General features: G+C 43.2%; 1 protein-coding gene across 1 annotated transcript in view; it reads right to left on the bottom strand.

The window, feature by feature from the left end:
* The window catches only part of LOC140909325 (maestro heat-like repeat-containing protein family member 1), a 64,658-nt gene that overhangs the window by 19,361 nt on the left and 20,930 nt on the right, over positions 1-24,367 (bottom strand). The window contains exons 19-29 of the mRNA XM_073338363.2: positions 23,675-23,791; positions 23,155-23,265; positions 21,353-21,508; positions 19,476-19,604; positions 14,017-14,096; positions 11,282-11,417; positions 10,136-10,225; positions 8,385-8,489; positions 4,367-4,502; positions 3,072-3,172; positions 701-850 (exon numbers count right to left, since the gene is read on the bottom strand). Coding sequence (XP_073194464.2) covers positions 701-850; positions 3,072-3,172; positions 4,367-4,502; positions 8,385-8,489; positions 10,136-10,225; positions 11,282-11,417; positions 14,017-14,096; positions 19,476-19,604; positions 21,353-21,508; positions 23,155-23,265; positions 23,675-23,791 — 1,311 coding nt within the window. The remainder of the gene's footprint in view (positions 1-700; positions 851-3,071; positions 3,173-4,366; positions 4,503-8,384; positions 8,490-10,135; positions 10,226-11,281; positions 11,418-14,016; positions 14,097-19,475; positions 19,605-21,352; positions 21,509-23,154; positions 23,266-23,674; positions 23,792-24,367) is intronic.

Raw genomic sequence — 24,367 nt, 5'->3', positions numbered from 1 at the left:
GAGAAACATAAATTGGAGACTCATTTTGTCTCCCTTCTCCCGAGCAGTGTTATGTGTTCACACAAGTTCTCCCCAGTATCATGGGTGCGTGCTGTGTCCCTGCTGCAAAGTTTGCCACCCCTCAGTCCAATGTTATTCAGTTTATTGAATTTACCAGTTCAACAAAACCTAGCATGAAGTTTATAAACTCCATAATCCTCACATAGTTCTCAGAGGTGTAACTATTCACAGCTAATAACTCCACAATTAAAAATACTACCTTCTAATATCAGTCTATGCACCAGATTTCACTGAGAACAAGAGACTAAATTGGAGTCTGTGGATCAAGTTATCAGATACAACATTTCAAGAAAAGCAAAGTCAGAACACCTGCTAAAAGCAGAAAAAATCTAGAAAGGCTTCAAAATTGGGTTTATAATAGAAGCTACTTAATGGGCTTAACCATAGAGTCATTATTGTGTCTCCATAAGACACCCCAATCTACACTTTTAACTAGACTATGAGGGAATGGCAGCACCTCAGCAAAAACAACATCTGCACCCAGATTCTGGTTTCCCCAAAAGAGGAGCCATTTCACAGCTTTCTTACAAAGTGCATTGGAACTAAGTCAATGGACAATTTCAGCACAGGGAGCTGGCAGCCGCACCTCCTGGCTCCAGAACAGGGAATTCTAACAGCGGCCCCTCTCAGCATCGCCTACCTTCTCCAGGTCAGCTCCCCGTTCTTCCAGAATCGCACTGAGCAGTTCTCCAGCTGCCCGAGATATTTTCTCCCTGGGATCTGTCAAACCATCAAGTGCTGTCAGAACCAGGTTTGTTAGCTGAAGTGGGGTAAAATATTCTGCAAAAGCCTAAAACAAACAGAAAAGAGCATGTCATGCTGACACAGTTCCTGCTGTCACCAGAGCTGGAGCGACCAACTAACAGGCAAAATTCAGTTTTGAATGGAAGAAGAGATGGGGACACTATGCTTGGGACCTAGGAAATCACATGAACTGTGGGGATATTTGAATGTTTATCCAACATCCCTCAAAGATCCTTTTTCATATTTTAGATGCTTTGAAATTTTTAATTGAAAATATCTTGGTATATAAGTGTTTCAGCAATAATATTAAGTAGCAGCCTTAATTAAAGGCAACAAAACTGTTTGTACATTAAGTCCCATGTTCTCAAAAAAAGTTGGGGGGGCAAAGGTAGAGTGTAGGTGTTTTACAAAGTCCCCATCACTTAACATCCTACGTTTCCCAAATGCTTCAGCGATCCTACTTAGGAACTCCAAAGATCCTGCCTCTTCCCTACCTCTTCTTGCTCTGCATAGATACTATGGGGCCATGCAGATTTTATAAAGCATGCATCTCTTTACCAAAGTTTCTGTAAATATATCTTTCTGAAATATTTTAAATGAGCATATGCGCTAGATTTTTAACTGAATGTACAATATAAATCAATCAAGCTTTTTTCTATCTCTGGTTGAAAAACCCCACAAAAGTTAGACACTGAGTAAACCATCTCAAAAAATTTCAAAGAATTCTATTAAACACTGTCAAAATATGCACAGTATATGGTCCTAATCACCTTGTTATCCAAGTGCTTTACAAACATTATGACAATGAAGGGACATGCCCTGGCTATCAGAGAAATTCCATAGCAGAGCTGGGAACTGAACCTGGCTCTCCTGAGGTCTAGTCCAAAGACTTAACCACAAGACCATCCTTTCTCCTCATCTTTACTCTGAAAATATTCACTTTTTTTTATGAAAATAATCTTTCTGTTAAAGTTACAAAGAATGTGAAAACAGGGGTTATAATTAGATCTAGTTGGGAAATGAGGTTTCCTCACACACACAGAAAATTTAAGCTGTTGAAAAATAAAAAAACTGAAAAATTTTGGCCAAAAATTTCAATTAGGAAAGGTTGAACCATTTCATTCTGACATTTCCAATCAAAACAAAATGGTTCAACGTTTACTAATCAAAACATTTCATTTTGGTTTGACATTAAATATACCTTTCCGTGCTGCACTGGTTCCCCATCAAGTTGTAGTTCACAAGCCTCATGACTGGATTCTCCCTCCATGGACAGGTCTCCCTGGCCAGATTACATCTGTCAATATTCAGTGCCATCTCTTTTCTTGCTAATCCTCTGTGGTGTGCAATAGGAGTCTTCTCGCCACATGCATCATGGGAGTAGGTTGGCTATTGACACATCCCCAGAATACTGGACATTACATTACTTCCAGGAATGGTGTGGGCCCAACTACACTGGCGTGACCTTATGTCACACTGCACAGAGTATGCCATTTTGAAGAGATCCCTACCTCCACCAGGCATGACTTTACACGAGATATGCGCGTGAGGTCACCCGGCAAGGGCAAGACACTGTGCTCTTCAAAATTGCATCTTCCATGTGTCACATCAGACAAACACGTCTGGTTTTGTCTCAGTACTGCATGGGGAACAAACCATAGAAAAGCAGAACTGTCCAGCTTTAAGCCAGACAAATGGCCTGCCTACATGGGAGATGTAGTCCAGCAGGGGATCACAGCACATAGAGGAGAATTGGGGCATGAGGAACCTGAACTACAACTCCAATAAGGCATTTCCAAATCCAACTTTTTGGTTTTCAGCCAAAAGGTTTTTTGTTTGGGGTATTTTGTTTTCTGATGAAAATTCCAAGTTTTCTGAGGAAACCAGACATTTGTGATACACAAAAACATTGTTTGGTCAAAAACCCAGTTTTTCAGTTGATTAAGAGTATCAATGGAAAAATTTTGAATATCTACACTCATACTATAACTGTTATTGAGCAGCTCCAAAATCAGGTTAATTTTTCATTACCTGTAACTCAAAAAAACACTTTGGCCAATTTTTTTCAAAAGAAAAAGCTTCCTTGGCCTTTACAGTAAATGCAAAATTAGGACAAATCAATTTTCCTAGCCAAAGTTGAAGGGGAGTTCAAATAGGGTTTATAAGGATATGTGGCTGCATCCTTCACTGTGGAGCTGTGATCAATGGCTCTCTAATACTCACATAGGGAAACACCGTTCATTATTCAGTGCATTGAGTGTAATTACCTTAGCGATTTGTGAGGTGTTATTGTAGAACACAGAGGGACTGTACGTTCCCAGATTTTTTAGCGTGTCTACCTTCTCCACTCCATGTCCCTTCTCAAGCTCTGGAACAGATAAACTCATTTGTCATTTCTCACTTGGGTGACATTTCTTTCCGTACTTGTTAATGTTCTGAATGTGTCCATGATGCTAGCTAGAGGCAAGTCTACAGTTGGTTCAAAACTCAGTAGAATAGCTGGTGATGGATATAACACAACCATTGCCCTTGTGTACAGTGTATGAGCACCATTCACTGGATTCATAGCAGCCTGTGAATCAATATTTAATCTGGAAAATGGACTTCACTCTGGGCTATTCTTTCCTTTAACATGATGTTTTCCTTTTGAAACAGAGCTTCCCACCCTTAAAGAAAATTAAACCAATCATGGCCTCCCTCAGCCCCATCTCACACTGCTAAATGCCTCCCCAAAATGAGCAGTTACTTAGAGTAAACTGAGATCTTCAAAATATACTTCCTTACATACATTCAGCAGTGGAAAACAGTTAATGTTGACACACAAAATATCATTATTGACACCTCAGTTAGCACCCATTGAAATGAATGGCTCAGTTCACACCTCAGAGATATTGTTTCAGGCTCTCTGCAAGCTCAGGTATACACCTCTGCATTGGTTATACTTGGGTCATATTGTCAAGGTTTTCTTTTCAAACCATAATGGCCAGTGATTTTTTTTAAATGAAAGCAGAGATTTTGGAGAATGATTAAGAGGTTCGTCCACACTTTCTTCCTATCCCACAGCTACTCCTTCAAGCCCTCCCAGGATGAGGTACTCCTCAGTTTGAGGAATACGACCTTAATACTAGATACTTGTTATAAACAACTGTATATACTGTATTTCATTTCTCTGTGTACTTTGCTCCTTCTCTTGGATTTCCCTTCCCTTTTCCCTCTACCCCCCTCAGGGAAACATGCATTTATTTAGTGATACTCCCTGGCACAATAGTTCTGTTCCAGCACTGATAAGCTCATCAAGGCATCATCATGTCTCTGTACTCCGTGCAAGGCACTGCAGGCTCAACAGGAAACATATTCTAAATAATAAATAAATAAATAGCAGCAGCTGTAGCCCACTTCACTACTTTCCTGATGATGCAGTGCCGTGCTATAGAATAACAGAAATGATTACTTTAGGACTTTGAAACTAATCTGTTGGTAATAATAAGAAAGGTTTGTAAGTGTTAGCTGCAAGGAGGAAGTTTTCAGTTTCCAGTGATGTAGAAAAAGGGTGTTTACTTACGCTTTTTAAGTAGCTGGATACAATACAAGTTGTATACTGCCCGGGCTGCCAAGAAGCAGATGTTGTCCACCTGGTCATGGCATCGAAGGGCAAGCAGCCTAACAAGGCGACCCAGTCTGCTGAATTCAATTGATGTCTAATTAAAAAGAGAAGAAGCCAATTAGCAATAGATATAACAGGGTGTGTGATCATCAGGCAATATATGGGCACACCTGGGCCTTGTGCCTGTTAACATGCTTATGATGGGTGTGTGTAGATTGGTTGTCGAGCACACACCCTGGAGCACATTATCATGCTTATAAAACTGCATATCTTTAAACACTGAAAATGTTTATGGCATTTAAATATGCCAACAAAAGCCGCATAATCAAACAGTATATCCAATAATAAAGAGTCATCATCAACACAAAGGTAAAGGGCCTGATTCTCTGCTTCCCTGCACCTCGTCTTTAATCATTTATACCTGGGCAAACAAGGGCCAAAATACTATTATTCTGACTATGTACAATTTTACATGTTGGGGAACTGCACTGGTGTTAGCAAGGTGAAAATTTCAGAGAAAAGAGGCCAGTGTAGACAAACTCTAAGAATGCAGTGTGAGCCTTGAAGATTTCCCAGTTTGTTTCTGAAGAGCCTGTGGGTGATTTGACACACTTCACCAATGCGACACAGATGATTTCAATGCTGTCTCTCTTAACATACACTGCATGAGACTGGAATCAGGCCCAGAGGCTGGGGTGATCCTGTCATAGGGTTAGTTAGAGATGTATTGTTTTTATTTAATAAGAATTAATTCTGAATAATGTTTATTGTGTGTTTTAAGTATTTCCCTCCTAACACAATATGTTGCTTCAGCTATAGTCTCAAATTAGCCAATTGTAGTTAAAAATAAAATAGTTTGAAAGCCTGAATATTTGAAGTTAAGGTTCTTCACGCAGTCTTCACTGTGATCTAAATCTGCTACTCACCACCCACCTAATGGAGATAGTGGTGTATTAGAAGCACCGCCTATGATGACAAAGGGCCAGAGCCACAGGTGCACTAGAGTACTACTTCGCACACCTGAGGGGAAGAGCAAAGGGTGTTTTCTTTCCTTCCCCAATGATACTCAAGAATTCTAGGGATTGGGTTGGTCCCCAGCACAACTTTGAACAGCCTCAGGATTGCTCTAAGTGGGGCTCTTACACCAGTACGGATTGATGGAGCATAGAATGCTCCTACCACACCACTTTTGCTGGGGCATAAAAACAGCACTGTGAGGGAGTGGCTTATAGCCAGGCTTCAAGAGCCTGACAGCTCTCCTGAATTCCCTCATGCCAGAGGAATCTCCAGCTGCCCACTTAGGGAAGCTTTAAATCCCCTTTGCACAATTGGAATAGTACAAGGGACCAATAACTTCAGAAACTGTTCACATCATTGACTACAAGTGAAAATGTAATACATTCCCAATGGGTACCTCAAGGATTGTGGTTCTCTGGTACCTGCAGAGAATCTGTGTAGCATGCACAGGGTCAAAGTATATGTCAGGCCTGTTTCTAGATGGAACCATGTGGGGAGGATGGAGAAGGTACACAGAATAGGATTTCTACTCTATATGTTGAGGGTGAGTGAAGAAAATTGGGTTCTCAGGTTCACGGTGGAATGGAAGATCAAGAAGAAGGTTTCTTTACTGTAAATAGGTGAGAGATGTTGGTGTGTTTCTCCATGAATGGTTAGGTGAACTAAAAAATAGCCAAGCTGATATGAGGTTCGTAGTAGTTGGTTTATGAATGGCAACCACCCATCTCAAAAGACGATGGCGTAAGTGCTAAAACCATTATGTTACTACATGTCATGCAGCAGCATTGCGAGTGGCTAAAAAGTCAGATTCTCAAGCAACAGTTGATATTGAAAATGTTCTAGTCCCTTTTGCAAATACTTTTGAACCTGAGCCTAGGCTGGCCTAGTGGCCTTTGAGCATCCACAGGTTCCTTATACAGGCAATCCTTTGGAATGCATCCAACATCCATCTGGTGCAGATGACCAAATCCATAGAAAGAAAAGGAGTACTTGTGGCACCTTACTCTGAAACAAATCCATAGAGATATCTGTGTTTGAGAATAGGGATTAGACTTGGTCATTTTTTTCCTGAAGTACATCAGCATCAGGAACTTTGGTTTTCCACTTGATATTTAGAATATGGTGAAGACAGCAAACATAGACGGTATTTAGCCTTCTCTCATGCCTGCTGCGGCTGGTTCAGGTCTTGCCACCATACAGCAGTATGCTCAAAATGCACATATGGGAATCCGTATCTTGGTGTTCAGTGTCTGTTTCCTGTCACCCCACCCACGCTTGGTTAGTAGGCTGAATGTGGTGGCTGCCTTTCAGATGTGAGCATTAAACTCACCATCTAGAGATAAGTTATCCAATACAATTGATTGTAGAGAGCAGAACTTGTGCACAACTTCAAGCTAGGTACTACTATTAAAAGTTCTGGTGGAGTCAACACACCTTGTGCCATAACCGTTGTCTTCTTTAGACTGGTGCTTACTCCAAATTCCTCACAAGTTAGCGCAAAGTTTTGGGAAAGTTGCTGGAGTTCCTCTTCACTGTGCATGACAAGAACTGCATTATCAGTGAAAAGAAGTTCTCTTAGCAGATGTCTGACTTTGCTTTTTCCTCTTAGACATGCAATGTTGAAGAATTTTCCATCTGACTTTGCATGAAAACATACACCCATGGTGCTAAATGAGAAAGTATGACAAAGCAGCAGAGAGAGGAATATACCAAAGAGCGTTGGTGCCAAAACACATCCCAGTTTGATCCACCAGCAGATTTCAAAACTGTCAGATTGATCACCATCACACTGGACTTTAGCCTTCATGGAAGTACTGAAAAGTACTGAGGAGGATCGGGGGGCAACCAATATCTCTAATAGTTGGAAGTGGCCCTTTCTTCTGACCAGATTAAAATCCTTTGTAAGATCAATGAAATCCACGGAGAGGTTTTTCTTGTTCTTGACACTTTTCTTGCAATTGCCTTAATGAGACAACCATGTCAATAGTGGATCTACCAGATGGAAGCTGCACTGACTCTCTGGATATACATGACTCTGGATATAAGTGGCTTCTAGGCTGGCGATTACTACACGTGGACCCAAACCAAAAACCACCACCCTGTAAACTTTGGGAAAGTTCAGATTCAAACTTTGCAGCTCAGATCCATCTTTATTATACACAGAATAAGAGATGAGGTTTTATGGTTACTATTGGAAATGTAGAGGAGATATATTTTGGAGTGAAGTGGGGGGTTTGTGGCTAGACAGAGATGGGTGTGGATACTGGGCCATATTTAAAGTTGTTTACAGAAACTTGTCTCAAACTTTTCATATAACTATGATGTTATATTTAATTAAATTATACTTACTTATAATGTTACCTGTATAGTGAAGTTTTTTGTCTAGCAATTTAGAAACATTTAAAACCATTGATATGTATTTCTTGTTACTGAAGCACCATACAGTACACTTAAGGAATACTAATATATTTTGGGGTAGGATTATACCAGGCAACAACCAGCTTTGTGGGTGATTAAATTCCATAGTAAAGCTGGTGCAACAACTGCCAAAAATATTATTGCAAGACAAAAAGATTCAACAAAAAACAGCCTAAACAGGAGAGGAAATAACTCTTTCTTGCCCTGAGAAGTTTTGAAAGACTGGTGCTGTTTGCATTGAATTTACATTGCCATCACTTTGGGGAATGGACTGAAGTGAATAACTTCTCCAGGGAGAAGTTTGAGCAGACACAGTGCCAGTAAGGATTTCAGGGTAATTTGTCAGAAAAATAAGATCTGTCAGAGCTTGAGTCTACTGAAATCACTGGCAAAGCTCCACCTGACTTCAATGGGTGCAGTATCAGGTCCTGCATTTTGTTTGTTTGTTCTGTGAGTAGTAGGCTGCTTATTTGGGCAAGTGTATGTGCTGAAGTGTATGTTCTGTATTGAGTCAGGTCAGCACAGGTGAAGGGTTACTCACGTCAAAATTGGGAAGCTTGGCCACACATCTTAGGATCCGGGCACTGCACCACATTGCTCGTTCCCGCTCATGATCCTTTCTGGAGATTAGCCAGGGCTCGAGGTACTGTAGGAAAAAATGGAGATCACTGCTCACAAAAAAAGAAAACTCCTAAAAGATTGTGGCCCAAATCTACCAGTAGCTGCTGTAAACTGGGGTAGCACCACTGACTTCAGAGAAACTACTCTGATTTACAGCAGCTGAGGGTGTGGGAGGTCCTTTGTCTGATGGTAGGTCAGATAAAAATGTAGCATTCTCCTCTATATGTAAATAAAGTTTATGGGTTTTCTGAAAGAGGGTTATCTTCTGTGTTTTCCAGAAATCCATCCTATAATAGTTCCACTAAGAAGGAAAACTGACATCATAATCTGCTCTGCCAAAGCGTGGCTCCTTCCTTTGCTCTGAATCTTAGTTGGTGGATTCAGAATTTGATAGGGTATAAAATGAAGTCTATTTTTATCTCTGGAAATGAGGGTAACACCACATATCCTGCCCAACTTTTCTAGAGAGAGTAAGATTTGGGAGGCAGGGAGGACGTCTCTCCTGCCTACAAGTCAACACCTGGGGGAAAGAGCTTCAGAGAGAGAAGAGAAGGGAAGTATATTTCTCAGTTGTTATAAAAGTGTTGACATTTCTTTTACATACATTAGATTGTTCTAACACCCTGATATGGGTGCTCTCGCACCCCCTGGCTTGAAGTGGTTTTTATTATGGACAGGGTTTACAGTTTGGTTCAATGGCTCTCAGCACCCCCATGATACAAATTATTCCAGCACCCCTGCACCTTGAACATATACTCTCTGAAAAGAGAAGAGTATGGGAGACTCTTTAGCAGGGCTAAATTAAGGCATAAACATTATGGCCCAGATTTTTAAAGGTAATTGGGCATTGCTGCACACAGCATTGCAATGTGTAACTGATTTAGGAGCCTATGTATCAAAAGGGATTTAGGCACATAGGAGCCAAAATTTCACTGGGCTCCTAAGTGCCTAAATCACTTCTGAAAATGAGATGCTTAAATAGAGTTAAAAATGTGGACCTATAGGCTTGTGCCCAGGACCCCAACTCTTGGAGTTGTCTCATGAGAGCAGAAGCTCAGCTTTCATGATTGTTAAGAAAAGTTTGAAAACATGACCTGAGCATAGTGTTGTAGAGATGCCCACCTGAGTCTGCAAAGAGCCTGAAACAACAGCTCTCAGAGTTGTGAACTGCTCCGTGCATCTCAATGGATTATAAACTCCAAGGGAACACAAACCATCCTGCCAAAACAGCCCAGCAAAGTACTCTATGTATGGCGGAAAGAGAAGAGTGGGCCCAAATCACCCACCTAACCAGATATACTCTGGCTGCTGGGTTAAGTACTGGGAAGGCCCTTGCTGCCATCCCTGTCTCTCTGGGATTAAGAGCCCTCCCCCCCACCCCCGCTTCTCTCAAGGGTAGTGGGGCTCTGGTGCTGATCCTGAGGGTTACAGGGGTCCCATATGACTGTCCCTGCCTCTTTGGGAGAGGAGAGGGAACTCCTTGCCACTGCCACTCCCTTTGATGTGGAGTAGGGTCAAGATGCTGGGGCATAGAGCTCCCATGTTGTGGTGTGCCTAGAGCCCCAGACTGTCTTAATTCAGCCCTGAACTCAGATGGGACAGTCGAACCATGATTGTTTAATCTCTCCTCTATAACTCTCTTTTCCTCTTGCATGCCCCACTACTGCTTACCTCCAAAATCTTCTGGACCTCCACAGGACATTCAAATACCAAACCCTCAAGCATTCCTCTCAAGGCATCTATAGTTTCCTTGTACAGAGACTAGGAGAGGAGGTAGCACAATAGTCAGTGTCATACAATCTGACATTCTACAGGCAACGTGAGGTGTAGGAATACTTCTTTAGAGAGATAGGATGAGTTTCTTAGTCTCTCTATGCTTCAGTTCCCTAGCTGTAAAATAGGGATAATAGCATTTCCCTACGTTACATGGGTGTTGTGGGGATAAAACATTAAAAAGTGTGTGGTGTTCGGACACCTGGTAATGAGGGCCATATAAGCACCTATGATACACAGGGAAAGTTTTCTGACCCCATAAATAGCAATAATTATTTCTCTGCTTCAGATATATGAACTCACTATTATTTTCTGGCAATCTGCCTTAAATTCCTTCTAAGAACAAGATGTGAAATGAGTTTGCCATTCTCAGCACAGATTCTGATACAAAGCCAGATGAACAGCAGCAAAATTGCTACATACGCACTGGGCTACATATGCACCAACTCACCATTTAAATATGAAATTGTGTCATCGGGATAATAATATTTTTTTCCCTGTACTGCTTCCCTAGCTAAGAAAAGACCCCCTATTATTATGATATTAGAACAGTTCTCTGCTAAAGAGCCAAAACCCTGGTAAATTTGGAACTGTGCGATTCCATTATTTCCCTTTAGCTCTATTAGTGGTGAAGTAATTTGAGACTAAGCAGAATAGATGCATCCTTAGCACACAGACCCAGGTGTGCATACACTGACTGATGATTGCACACCTTGCCATGTGTTCTCTCTTACTAACAGGTTTTGTCTCTTTTTAATTAGACATCAGTTGTATTCCACTGACTGGGTTGCCTAGTTAGACTACTTGCTCTTCATTGCCATGATCCAGCAGACAACATCTGCTTCTTGGCATCCAGGCTCGTATTCAACTTGCAATATTATTCTGCTGGTCAAAAAGTGTAAGTAGGATTCACCATTTTGTCTCTAAATCTCACAATGAAACTCTCTTATCAGGCCCGATATGTCACCATCCCCAGGAGGACTGCTGAATTTAAGACACCTGGGGCTTCTCTTATGTCTGTATTTTTTTAAAAGGACAGATTACCTCTGAGTGTTGGCATTGTATATTATCACATGCCTCTGCTAACATGATCTCTATTGGAGGCAGAGAAAAGACACTTTTGTAGCATGCCCGGAGTAGAACAGCTTTCTTCTCAGCCTTTAGTGGTGGCTTCAGCTTTCTGACAAAAGAGAGAAGCCCCCTTAATGAGTCATGACAATGTCTGGAATCCAAGGTAGGAAAAAATATATCATCCATTATTCTTTAAACACCCTCAAACTTAATGGCGTGTTTGTTCTGACCATAGTAAGCAATAGAAATGTGTGTGTGTATTTTGGTACAGAGATAAGTGCTCTAATATAATGCATCAAAACTGATTTTAATAAGTGTCCTACTTAGGGATAAATTCATAGCCCAAAGATAGGAAAATTAGTTTTTCCTCACTTTCTTTAGTTCGGAATTCATAAAGCATGCAGTAAGCTAGCTCTGATTTTCAATAAATATTTTAGGGGTAAATATTGGTATAAACTAGGGAACAAACTATGTTTGAACTCTGAAGTTTTTATTGAGATTTAAAATATTAATTTTGTAAACCACAAGGCTTCCATTGCTTTAGCCAGAAATTATAGTGGCACCATCTAGTGGCCACAATACTGTAGTGCCTTTCTTTGCACATATCGCATACTGCATTTATGTGTTTGCCTGTCATCCCACAATGTGTATGTTGTACAGTGTGTATAGGCTTGGAAGGATTAGATTTTTATTGGTAAATGTCAACAAATGTCAATTTAACCATACCAACATAAAAATATTTCCACTGATAATCATCAAAATGTACAGACAGGCAAAGAAAGAAAAATGCTGCTTGAGAACTTAGAGTTTGATTTGGATATATTCTTTGTATATTTCGCCATGTGATGTTGATAATTTGTTTTAACTGTTATAAATTGACATCTACGGTCATTAAATAATTATTGTCTGACTCCCCATTATTTCCCACAACTGTGAACATTTAAATCCATAAAAATAAAAAAGTACCTAAAATAAACTTCAATATTATCTGTCAAAATTATAAAAAATAAAAATTGAATTCTTCCCAGCCTAAGTATGCACCACTTCCCTGAACTACATGGCATGTGTAAGCTCGCTGAAGTGCGTGGTAATTATATCACCCTCTGCTAGCTCCAATACTGTTATACAATTATGACAGTTTCATGGGTTACAGCTGGTAGATATTAAACTCAATGTAAACTAATGTTTTTAAAGTGTTTGCCTTAAGTTTTCAGTGCTAGTAATATCTTAGTTCTGGAATGCACTTTTATTTAAAATTCCTCATATCCCTTTTCTCCTGCCAAACTGACCACCATATTTTTAACAAAATTGTATTTGGCATCAAAATTATTTCAACAGTTCTTTGTTGAAAGAGTAAAATATACGGTAAGCATACTTTTAACAGGCTAACAACCAAATTAATGCAACATATGCAGTATACTGTATAGGTGAGCAGCACATTAAGTTTCTGCAGGTTAATTTCTCACAACATTTTGTGAATGACTAATTTGTCCCCTGAAGCTTATTACCCAGGATTCTGTGCATCTATAAAAACAGTTTGTTTCAACTTCATGGCAAACTTTGGGCTAGACTGTCTATGATGCTGAGTTTCAACTCAGAATAGTACAGATGGCGGCCATCAGAGAGCTCGTTATCTCCCTAATTCTCTGCCTGGCCCTGGCCCCAGAGGTTAGAGTAGCCTGAGGAGTTGTTTTTCATCTGAAGACAGTTGGAGCATAGTGCACTCTGGCCATACCCACTCTATGTCCTGATATACCCATTACACATGGGACTTGCATAAGCCTTCCTGGACATCTGGAGAGCACAGTGACAATGTCTGTTGCTAAACCTCATCGCTGCAGAACATGATCCTACCATGGTCTTTAGCTTCCTCCCTTCCGGGCCGCCCAGAGGCGGGGGGGCAAGTGGGGCAATTTGCCCCAGGCCCCGGTCCCCGCAGGGGTCCCCAAGAGAGTTTTCAGGGGCCCCCACGAGAGTTTTCGGCGGCACGGGTCCTTCAGTGCTGCCGAACACACCCGGAGTGAAGGACCCACCGCCCAAGACCCCAGGCCCACTGAATCCTCCTGGCGACCCTGCTTTGGTGTGATTTGTGCTCCCAGCAGTACTAGGGAGTAAGTCTGCTGTGATTGAGGCTGGCCCACGTGCAATTGGGCACAAGGGAAGGGGAGAAGGCTCTTTACACAACTTGAAAGGGGCCAGACACAATTTGACCCATATTGTATCTGTAGTCTATGAAATACTAGTTTGTCTCTCTGCGGCTCTTGTGCTTTGTAGTACTTAGGCCTTTAAACAGGAAAAAGGAGAACAGAATCTGAAGAAACATAATGTTTGTGATGTGGTCTCTGTTACTGATCTCTCCTCAACTCTGCACTCAGGCACTGTTGGCCACATACACCACAGTATCTGTTTCAGAAATGCTGCAATAAATTACAGGAACTTTGTCCCAAACCCACAAGAGAAACCTACTGTACTACAGGTTTTTTTGAGCTCCTCACAGAGAAGTTCTTTACTTTAAGAGGTGCTTGGATTCGGGATCACTAGAGCATAAAGTGAAATAGGCAAGGAAAAAAAGAGTTAATATTCCTGCTTCTTCCAGATGACAAATTAGCAAACAGGACATGACACAGGAGCCAATATTCCTGGGTGTAATATGGAGCAGCAACTCAAGACTGAACTCTGATGGAAGGCTGGTTGAGCTTTCACAATACCTCAGGTTAGTGACAACAATCATGGCCTGCTGGCGCACAGGGTTAGACAGCAAGTTCACTGACTCTTCTTCAATCAGCTTCTGTAAATCAAAGAGGAGACAGAATAGCAGCATGTGAGCTCCAGCTTTGCCCACCGACACGCCATCCTTACTCCACTGCTCCTGAAGGACCCATACATGAGCATCCATCAGTACTAACTCCAGAGGGACACACACAGAGGGGCTATTTAATCTCTGGGGCTCTCCAGATCTCAACTGTAAGAAGAATTTCTGACTATAGAAGATGATGTGACAAAAAACAATATTAAGAGTTTTTTTAAAGGAGGAAATCTACTCAAACCCTGATATACCTTAGTTCCCATGTGCCATAAAAACCTTCTTAAACTGGCTTAGTCAATATCACCACAACGGACAGGTAGACAGTTATGAGAGGTCCTGGGCAGGGCCACTAAAGCGCATAGATTCCATGACAAGCTCAGTATTGAGAGCGGTGAATGGCTAAAAGCCGTGTTGGTGGTTGCTGATCTGTATATTGGAGTGCTAGGGGTATGCACTGTGCGTGCGTTTAAATGCTGAAAGGAGGTCTCTGTGAGTGCTGGGCATTCATTCAAGATGTGAGTGACTGTAAATTGGGGAAAGCCTCCAATAACAGCAGGCAGGGCTAGTTCTGACAGGCCATGGAAACTGCAGTCACTTAGTGTATGTCTACACTGCAATTAAAAACCTGTGGCTGTCCCATCCAGCTGGCTTGGGCTCAGGGGCTGTTTAATTTGCAGGGTAGACATTCGGGCTCTGGCTGCAGCCTGGACTGTAGCACCCTGCGAGGTGGAAGGATCCCAGAGCTCAGGGTGCAGCCCAAGCCTGAACGTCTACACTGCAATTAAACAATCCCTGAGCCCAAGCCTTGCCAGACTGAGTCAGCTGGCACAGGCCAGCCATGGGTGTCTAATTGCAGTGTAGACATACCCTAAGGGAGGTAGAGAGTTTGAGTTCTGTGCGTGCTTGTTTTTCTCTCCTGTTCTACATATGGAGAATGTGCAAGAAGGCAGAGCTGACCATGTGCTGGACCTCATGGACCCAAAGACTGCATGTTCCTTCCCCAGATCCTGCTAAGTCTAAAACTGCTCAGTGTTGAGAAAACCTCCCCCCGTCTACCAACCAGTGAGACATGACAGGAAGTGGCAGTGGGGAAGGGTATATCTGAAATTTTGGTGGGAGAGCAAGTGTTCTTTCCTCACCTGCTGCCCGCCCCCCAAATGGATTCTTCCTCTGAGTCTCTGCCCACCCAGTCATTTCTTGCTGCCTCAACTAGGGGTTTCCTCCAGGCTCCCAACATTTCATGCTGCCTCTTACTGGGTGGCTTCTCTCATTATTTCTTCTGTCATATCCCAGGTCTTTGGACCATGGCTGGGGCTCCCAGCCAGCCGCTCTATGTTACCACTATCCAAGGGCTTCCTCCAGTGTCCCCTTGCATTCCTATAAATTTAATGTTGCCTCTAACTGCTTGTCAGGCATCAGGGCCTGTGGCAGAGCCAGACTCCAGACAACCTTACCAAACAAGTACAACTGGCCTGCTTGATTGGCTACACTGCCTGATTGGTTGGAAGGCTCTGCAGACTGGCTCTTAAGCCCAGCAGTTCAGTGGGTGCTCAAAGCATTTGCCCATGGTTGTGATAGCTCCTTTGCCTGGCTTGTTCCACCATGCCTCACTCCAAGTAGTCAGATTCTGACCCACTGTTCCAAATCAGGACCTGTGACTTTGGCTCCGGCATCTAACCTCTGACTCTGGTTCTGACCCTGGGCTCCAATTCCTGGCAACCGACTCCTGCTCTAACCACGTGGCATGACTGCCCACGTCTTGGTCACTGACAAGTTTGAGTAGCTCCTACACAAACAATAAGGGATCTATGGCTGATGCAGCACATATGGAAACTACAAAGGACAATCTCTTTCTCACACTCATCTCCAATCCCAGCTTCCCATGAGCCCAAGCGCCCCTGCCTGACAAGTTCAATTGTAATCATGCCAAATGTTGTGGGTTCCTAAACCAGTGTTGGCTCCTATTTCTGCTACGCCCACAGCTATACCCTACTGACCAAATCAGAGTGGGTTTAATTACCAGCCTGCTTATTGTGGAGTTCCTGGCTTGGGTATCTCTGCTCCTGACAAAAAAATGATGCCCACTTCTGGGACAATTTGAGGACTTTGTTAGAGCAAATGAGTGGCTAAAGCCATGCTTCAAATGTTGTGGCAAGGATGCCAGCAAGTTGCTAAATATGCAGCAGAGTTCTGATGTCTGAGTGGAATTCTTGGGATAAACTGTCTTGCCCAAGGAACTCACCATGGACCTGCATAAGATGGTGGGAATATCTGACTGGACTACACCCAAGGACCTATCCAGATCCAGTGATTCCTGAGGTTTTCTAATTTCTACAGGCAATTTATTAAGGGATTCTCTAACCTGGTTGCACCCATAATGGCACTCCTGCAAAAGGGGGTCAGATTGGCCTGGTCTGCAGAGGCTTAGTTGGCCTTTGACTGAAGAGAGAATTCACCTCAGCATCCATTCGGATTCATCCAGATCCCACTAAACCATTTACAGTTGAGCCCAATGCCTCAAACGTTGCCATAGGTGCAATATTATCTCACCATGTGGAGCCCCACAAACAATTCCATTCTTGTGCTTTTTATTCTTGGAAGCTAACCCCAGCGGACGAAAAATATATTTGAGAAAGGGATGTAGGGATTGAGGTGGTTTTTGAGGAGTGGCACCACCTCCTAGAAGAAGCCTGATTCCTGGTCTAAGTCCTGATGGACCACAAGAATCTGGAGTACCTACAGACTGCTAGATGTCTTAACTAAGACTTAGAACTTCCAGTCACTCTTCTTTGCTTGCTTCAACTTTGTAGTAACCTATCGTCCAGGGACAAGAAACAGGAAAGCTGATGCCCTATCCAACAAAGACGAATATCATGAACCTGGAGAAGAGCCCCCGCACCATGCTCAAGGTGTCCAACTTTGTCAACAGGATGATTGATAGCGATGTGACATCCTCCACCCGCTCCCTGCTCCCCAGCAACTCATTTGCAACCCAGATCCACCAGAATCTGAATGATGCAATTCCCCAACCAGATTCCTAGTTCTGACTACCAAATGGCTTCCTCTGTCACTCACTTGGATTGTGTTTATGTTCTGGGGGACAACCTCGGCTTCAGGTATTAAAACTATGCCACAGTTCACTACTTGCAGGCCATTTTGGCTAATTCATGAGCTGGAATATGGTTTTGAGGAGCATTTAATGGCCAGGCCTATGAGCTTACTGCAAGAATTATATTAAGTCCTGCAAACTGTATGCCCATACCAACAACCCACAATCAGGATCCTGAGGGTTCCTCCAGCCTCAATATACTATATCAATGGACTTCATTGTAGAACTACCATGCTCCCAGGGACAGTTTGTCATCCTGGTTATCGTCAACCTCCTAACAAAACGGTGCACTTCATCCCATGCTGTATTGTTCCTACCACATGTTGGATTGCTTGACTCTTCCTGGAAAATGTCCTCTGTTACCATGGGTTACTGAGGGGCATTATTTCAGACTGGGGTCCCCAGTTCATCTCCCGATTTTGGCAGGAATTTCTCAGATTCCTTGTCACTGAGTCCCTCACGTCATTCACCTATCACCCACAGACTAATGGACAGAGTGTCAATCAAATCTTGGAGCAGTATCTTCGCTGCTTTTTGAGTTATCCTTGTGACGACTGGCTTCCCTTGCTGTGTGATGTCGAATTTGCATATAACAATGCAATCCATCCCTTGACCCAGCATAGCCCATTCTTTGCAAACTATGGCTTTTACCCCCACTTCCAGTCAGCCTTCACCATGAGTTCCCCAGTACCGACTGCTGTGCTTTTAGCCTCCCACCTACACCAGGTGCACTGGGAGCTCAAGGAACACTTGCAATCCACCAAAGAAGGTATCTACACTATGTGGACCAAGACTGCCAGGCTGCCCCCAATCTGGTCATAGGGGACAAGGTGTGGCTGTCAGCCCAGAACCTTAAATTGAGCCACCCATCTGCCAAACTAGACTACCAATACCTGGGCCCCTTCAAGATTACAGAACTTGTGAACACAGTTGCCTTCAGGTTACAGCTACCTGAGTCCTTGAAAATCCACCCTGTCTTTCCCATCTCACTTTTTAAGCCCTACACCAAAAACCCATACCCAAATGGCTCCAAACCACCACCGCCACCCAAAACAGTCTTCGGACAGGAGGAATATGTGGTCAACCAAATCCTCAAGTCTTGGTGAGTTAGGGCAAGGCTCCAATACCTGGTGGACTGGGAAAGCTATGGTCTGGACAAATGGTTTGGGAACCAGTAGAGAACACCCATGCACCAGACCTCTTGTAAGAATTCCATCAGAAGTACTTCAAGAAACCAATCTCTGAGGCCCCTATGAGGCATTCTTGGGAGTGCGCAGGGGGCGTAGGGGGGGATTGTCAGGAATTAGGGCCTGCAGCAGAGCCAATCTGGAACCAGAGCCTGCAGCAGAACCAGTATCTGGGCAACCTAACAAGTGCAGCTGGCTGTAGTAGGCTGATTTACTGGTTACACCAGCTGATTGGTTGGGAGATTCAGCAGACCAGTTCTTAAGCCCAGCAGCAGCAACAGTTCAGCAGCAGCTCAAAGTATCTGTATACAGCTGCGATAGCACCTGCTTGTTCCCAGAATTCCTCCCACCTTATTCCAGTTTTGCTTTTGCCTCGTTCCAGCCCTGCTCCTGCCTTGGCCCTGTCTTGCTTCACTCCTGGTAACTTAGTTCTGACTCTTGGCTCAGATTCCTGGCTCTGACTCTTGGCTATCCATTCCTACTCTAACCACTAGGCATGACTGTCCACTGTGCTCATTGACACTGCCACCACTTCATGCTGCCTACTGCTTCCTCTTCCTGTCCCCGCACCTCTCATCCTGCAAACCAGACCACCCTGACCTCTCTGCACCCCCAGCCAAGCTGCCACATACACATATCAGCCTTACCTCCAGTCACTGCCCTGATTTATAGGGGATGTATGGACTACTATGAAATAAAATGACAATTATATTTATAAGTGGGGACAAAGTGGATCAGTGGGACCATGAAAGATCCCATATGTGCTTGGTCCAGCCTTGCAACCAGGTTCCAGCAGGGGTCATTGATTCAAAGTGCCAGAGCTCTGTGTACGGCTGCCATGTGCTCAAAGTGTGGGAGCTTTGTATATAAACTCCATCATGCCCAGCTTTTTACTGCCAGTGTTGCTCAGAGTTCTCTATAATGGCCCAACGAATAGAGACCCTAGGCCAGATTCTGCACTCGTTTCCAGGGTGTAAAATGTGATTAACTCCACTGATTTCAGTGGGGTTACTCTAAGACTGTAAATGAGAGCTGAATTTGGCCCGGTTTGTATATTTTACTCACCACCATGAATGCCACGATCACAGCTTTCTGCGAGAATTCATGGGCTTCTTTTGCTTTCTGGGCGATGTTGCCAACAGTTCTGGTGAATGCAGCCATTGACCTCAGAAAGCTCAGCTTCAGACCTAGGTGCTAAATCCCACCAGGAATGGGGAGAAAGGCAGTTTAGTGCATTAATGACACAGGAGAAATAAAGCAGTTTAGGGCATGGCTAGATTAGAATAAAGGTGAGATGTTAGATCCAGCTAACTAGCTTCTACTGGTAGAGTAAAATGTTTACACCTTCCCCCCAGGCCAGGCCTTAACTCAACCAGTTATTCACACTCTAAAACATGACTTTCTCTAGGCTAGAGTTTTACAAGATGTTAATTAGACCAAGTTAGCTAACATCATGCCTTTACATCTTAGTCTAGATAGGGCCTTAGAGTGCTCATGTCAAACATATTATAATGAGATACTGTCCCTTACCCCTCCTGCCTGTTCCACGTTCTAAGGCTGTGTCTACTCTAGAGACCTTACAGTGGCACAGCTCCCGTGGTAAGGTCTCCCATGTAGTCGCTTTATGCTAAACGAGAGAGAGTTCTCCCATCAGCATAATAAAGCTTCCGCCAATGAGCGGTGGTAGCTATGTCAGCAGGAGAGTGTCTCTTACCAACATAGCGCTGTCCACACCAGCACTTCTGTCACTGAAACTTATGTCAGTCATGTGAATGTTTTTTCCCCACACCCCGACGGGCAAAAGTTTTACCAACAAAAGTGCTAGTGTAGACATAGCCTAAGAAATGTTCTCTCCCTACCCAACTGATATCCAACATCTGTTCTCATTGCCTGAACTCAGAAGCAAGGATAACTATTATGTGTTGAGACCTTATGACACACTGAAATACAGGAACATAAAGAGGGGCCCATATGTATTTAGTATCTTCATACAAATATCATTTGTTTTAATTATCATGATTAACAGAACACTTCATTAAGGCTGTAACCCACCATGTATGGTAATAACAATCACTCTAACCATTGGAATATGAATTTGAAAAATCAAAAGCTACACCAGAGGTAAACGTTTCCATTTAATTTAAATAAGAAGGGAACAGCCTGAAACCGGGCTGTCACCATACCTATAAAAATATCCATTAGATCACATCCCCCTACTTTCCATGCTCAGATGGAAAGAGAGACATTTTCTACATCCTACATCAGATCATGTGACCAAGAATCTGACAAACCTCTTTCTGTTCCCATGACATGCAGAGAAGGCAAATTTCAGAAAATCCCCCCTTTCTCCCTGATTCCAGTTCTCATGACCAAGTGACAAGTGAGATCACCATATTTAGACAACACTTCAGAAACCCACCTTGCTAGAAAAGGTTACTGCCAATCTCATCTACTAGTCTCAGAAACATCTGAAAACAGACAAAGGAGATGCACAGGGAGTGTAGAGGGAAGGGACCTGGTAACTGTACCTTACCTTTTTCTGGAGCGGTTTTCCAAACACCAAAAAACACCAAACAAGAAATTCTTGTTCTGCTGAAAGAACTCTTACTATCTTTAAAAAAGGAAAGATCTTGGGTATTATAGAACAGCAAGTGTTACTTCAGAATCAGGAAAATTAGTTAGACGGATCACTAATCTGATTCATTATGGCAATCCCTATGTTCTTATGCTGTGGATGCAAAGCAGATATGGGGCCCTTACGGGACCCCTTTCTAGAACATCCACATCAGAAGCAATGATGGGATGGTACCCCAGCAGATAGTTTCCTGTCAGTTTCCTAGTGGAGACAAGCTGAGCCCAAAACAAAGATTTCTGCACCCCAGGAACTCTAATGCTTGAGGAGGAGAAAAGCATCCATAGAAATAGGTTCACTTTCATAGTACCGTGGCTGAGGCAGTGTGGCAGCAGTAATGGTATAACATTTGGGACAGGATGTGGTCCACCCAGGGAAGGATGTTGTCCTTTGTTTCCTTGGCCACCTGGTCATAGCAAAGGTGAAGGGTGCTGGATGCCATGCTCCACTTACTCTGCTGTGCATCCTGTGGTGGAAAGGGAGATAAATGCAAACTCATCATCTTTCCAAATTCTTTCTCATGGACAAGCTCCTTCTCTCTCCTTCCACCCCACCCCGCTCCAACAGAACTGCTCCACTGTCCAAATATTCGGTGCCAGAAAATTGTCTATAGGTAAGAGAAAACCTGCAGATGAAGGAGAGGTTCTCAGAAGAGCTGAGATTGATAGGCTTTATGGCCAAAGGGGACCATTCTGATCATCAAGTCTGACCTTCTGCATAGCATAGGCCATAGGATTTCACCCAGTGATTCTTGCAGTGGAGGAGGGAATTATTCTTCCTTGCCACATGAGTGAACTCTACTGAGGACAATTACTTGTGATTGAACTAGAGCAAATCTAGTCTCTCTCTTAAAAGGACATCCACTCTTGAGTCAAAACTTCAAGTAGGGAATTTACACAGATGTGATATTTCAAGAGAAATATCCATTGTGTAAGCAGGGTCGGAATGAACTCTCCCTTGACCGAGTGATGAGCTGGGGGAAAAAGACTTCAAGACTAAACTGTGTTTAGATGACCACATTTACTCTGCCTACATATTCAGCAGACAGAGCTGTGTGGCCAAAGTGATCCATTTTGGCTGATGTTGGGTCAGTGCCACCCTCTTTCAGGAGACAGAAGTTTAAATATCGGAACAGGGGAAAGCTAAGCAGCATCTTTTCCTGTGTGGGGGGCTGTAACTCCAGCACATTCAAGCGGCCTCCAAGACAATGGGGTAACATTTCTCATTAGCCACATTTTACAGAATTCATTCCTGCAGTCCTTTACTCACCTGAATAATCTTTTCAAAGCCCATGGAGAACACACTACTGTCATGAACAAGACTTTGCAGAATTGGACCCACAGTTTGTATCAATCAGCGACATTATTGCAACATGAAGGCGGAGATTTTAAATCACACAAATGCAGAAAATTCAGGTTCCCACAACAACCTTAACTCTCCCACCTTGTACATTTGCATTCCAAGAGGGTCTGTGATGGGGCATATAAAGGAGGGGTTGTGGATGCAATCAACCCTCGCCCGGACACACTATACCTGCAATAGGTGTCAGGCTTGGAGGGAAGGGTTAAAGGGGAAAGTTACTTAGACTTAGAATCTTCTGTGTCTAGTGGGACATGAGGCAACACATTTCTCCCTCGCTGTCTGTCCAGAGCAAGATATTAAAAGGGGAGAGTACAGCTCAGTCAGGGGAGACTGCCACCTACCAGAGCCTCCCTGAGGGAAGGTAGGCCTGATGGGGGATGACTGTTTGATTTAATCACCCGTGATCTATCTGCTGGTGCTGAACGAGTCTACTGCAGGTGGTGCCCCACTTGAAGGCCTTTTGTTTTCTCCCACCAGACTGGAGGCCCTGCAGCCGTTTGTCCTGAGCCCAGAAGTGGTCACAGGTCTCTCACTAAAAGATCACACATCATCAGGTAGTGCAACCCATTCTTCTACAAACGTAATTCTTACTGGAAAAAGGCAGCACTCTCCTCTGTAACTTTAAACAAGTACAGATGTCCCCAGAAGTGTCTCTGAAAAGAAGGGATGGAGGGGAGTCTGAGAAACCTGTGTGCTTTACAAGCCACATTTGAGCCATGGTTTCACAGTAAAATAACATGTTATCTGTACCTCACTGGGTGAGCTTTCATCTGGGTTCACAATGTTAATGAATTCCTGAAGCACCACCAAGGTGTCCTTGAGGTGGCGGGTGGCTACGAGACTGACGGCAGAAGCAATTCCCTAAAACACAGAGTCATGCTTCAGTATGGAACACTTCCCTTTCCTTGTTCCTGTACTCTCCACCCCAACCTTTCCACCACCCAGACTTCCCTTCCACATCCTTTCCCAAGCTTTGGAGAGCACCAGGGGACTTCTATGCCATTCATATAGGGGAGGCAAAGGCTATCTCCTCCATCATTACTCTCCTCCTTTCCCTAGTCTGCTTACAGATCTTTGATAGTCTTTATATTCCTCTTCCTTTCCCTTCCTCCACTCCAAGACTACATAATTTCTCCCATTCTAGTTCACATAGAGATATTTGGTCACTCTTCCATTTATCTCTATGCCCCCCTCTCCAGTCTATGGAAATTCTCATTAGTCCTTTTCTCTCTTCACAGAGATTAATTGATGACCACTCCATTTCCCTCACCTCTCTCTCAGCTTCCTCCTGCTGAGAAGTCCGTAGTACAATGCTGAGGTACTCCCTCACCACATCTCTGTTTCTTGATGCCCGTAGGACTGCCCCATAAAATTTATATGGGAAAATCTATAAAAATACAGGATTATCATTAGATACAGGGGAATGATTATTCCCCATTAATACATTTTAGATCTCACTGTATGCAGTATATAAAAAGAAATAATTTCTTTGGTGTTTTTATATATTTGAAAGAACTTCACATCATTATGGGCTATGAGTAAAGAATTGTGATATCTGTTGGAACACTAATTAGAGCCAGTTACAGTGTGATCTCCCTCAGCTCTAAAATGCCCAGCAGGGCTCATTATATTGTTGCAAGATAAAGATTTTGGTGCCCTTCACACATCTTATATTGGAAGGTCACTGTTTTCAGGAACTGCAAATAACCATGATCCAGAGAGAGCCTTCAGATTGGAGGCTGCCCAGATGATCATATATATCTGTTTACTAAGGCTGAGGTTTTAAGAAGTGGGGTACCTAAAATTAGACCAGTAAATCCATATTTAGGCACCAAAATCAGAGTCTAATAAGTGATGAGCACCAGCTGCTGCTATTTTCACTGGAGCAACATTATTTTACACCATTTGAGGATCTGGCCCCATAGTTGGAGAACTGTAGAAGAGAAGACAGTATAATGGGAAT

Source organism: Lepidochelys kempii, chromosome 3 (genome assembly GCF_965140285.1).
Source record: "Lepidochelys kempii isolate rLepKem1 chromosome 3, rLepKem1.hap1, whole genome shotgun sequence".
NCBI classification, from domain to species: domain Eukaryota; kingdom Metazoa; phylum Chordata; order Testudines; family Cheloniidae; genus Lepidochelys; species Lepidochelys kempii.
This window is presented reverse-complemented; position numbering and strand designations above follow the sequence as displayed.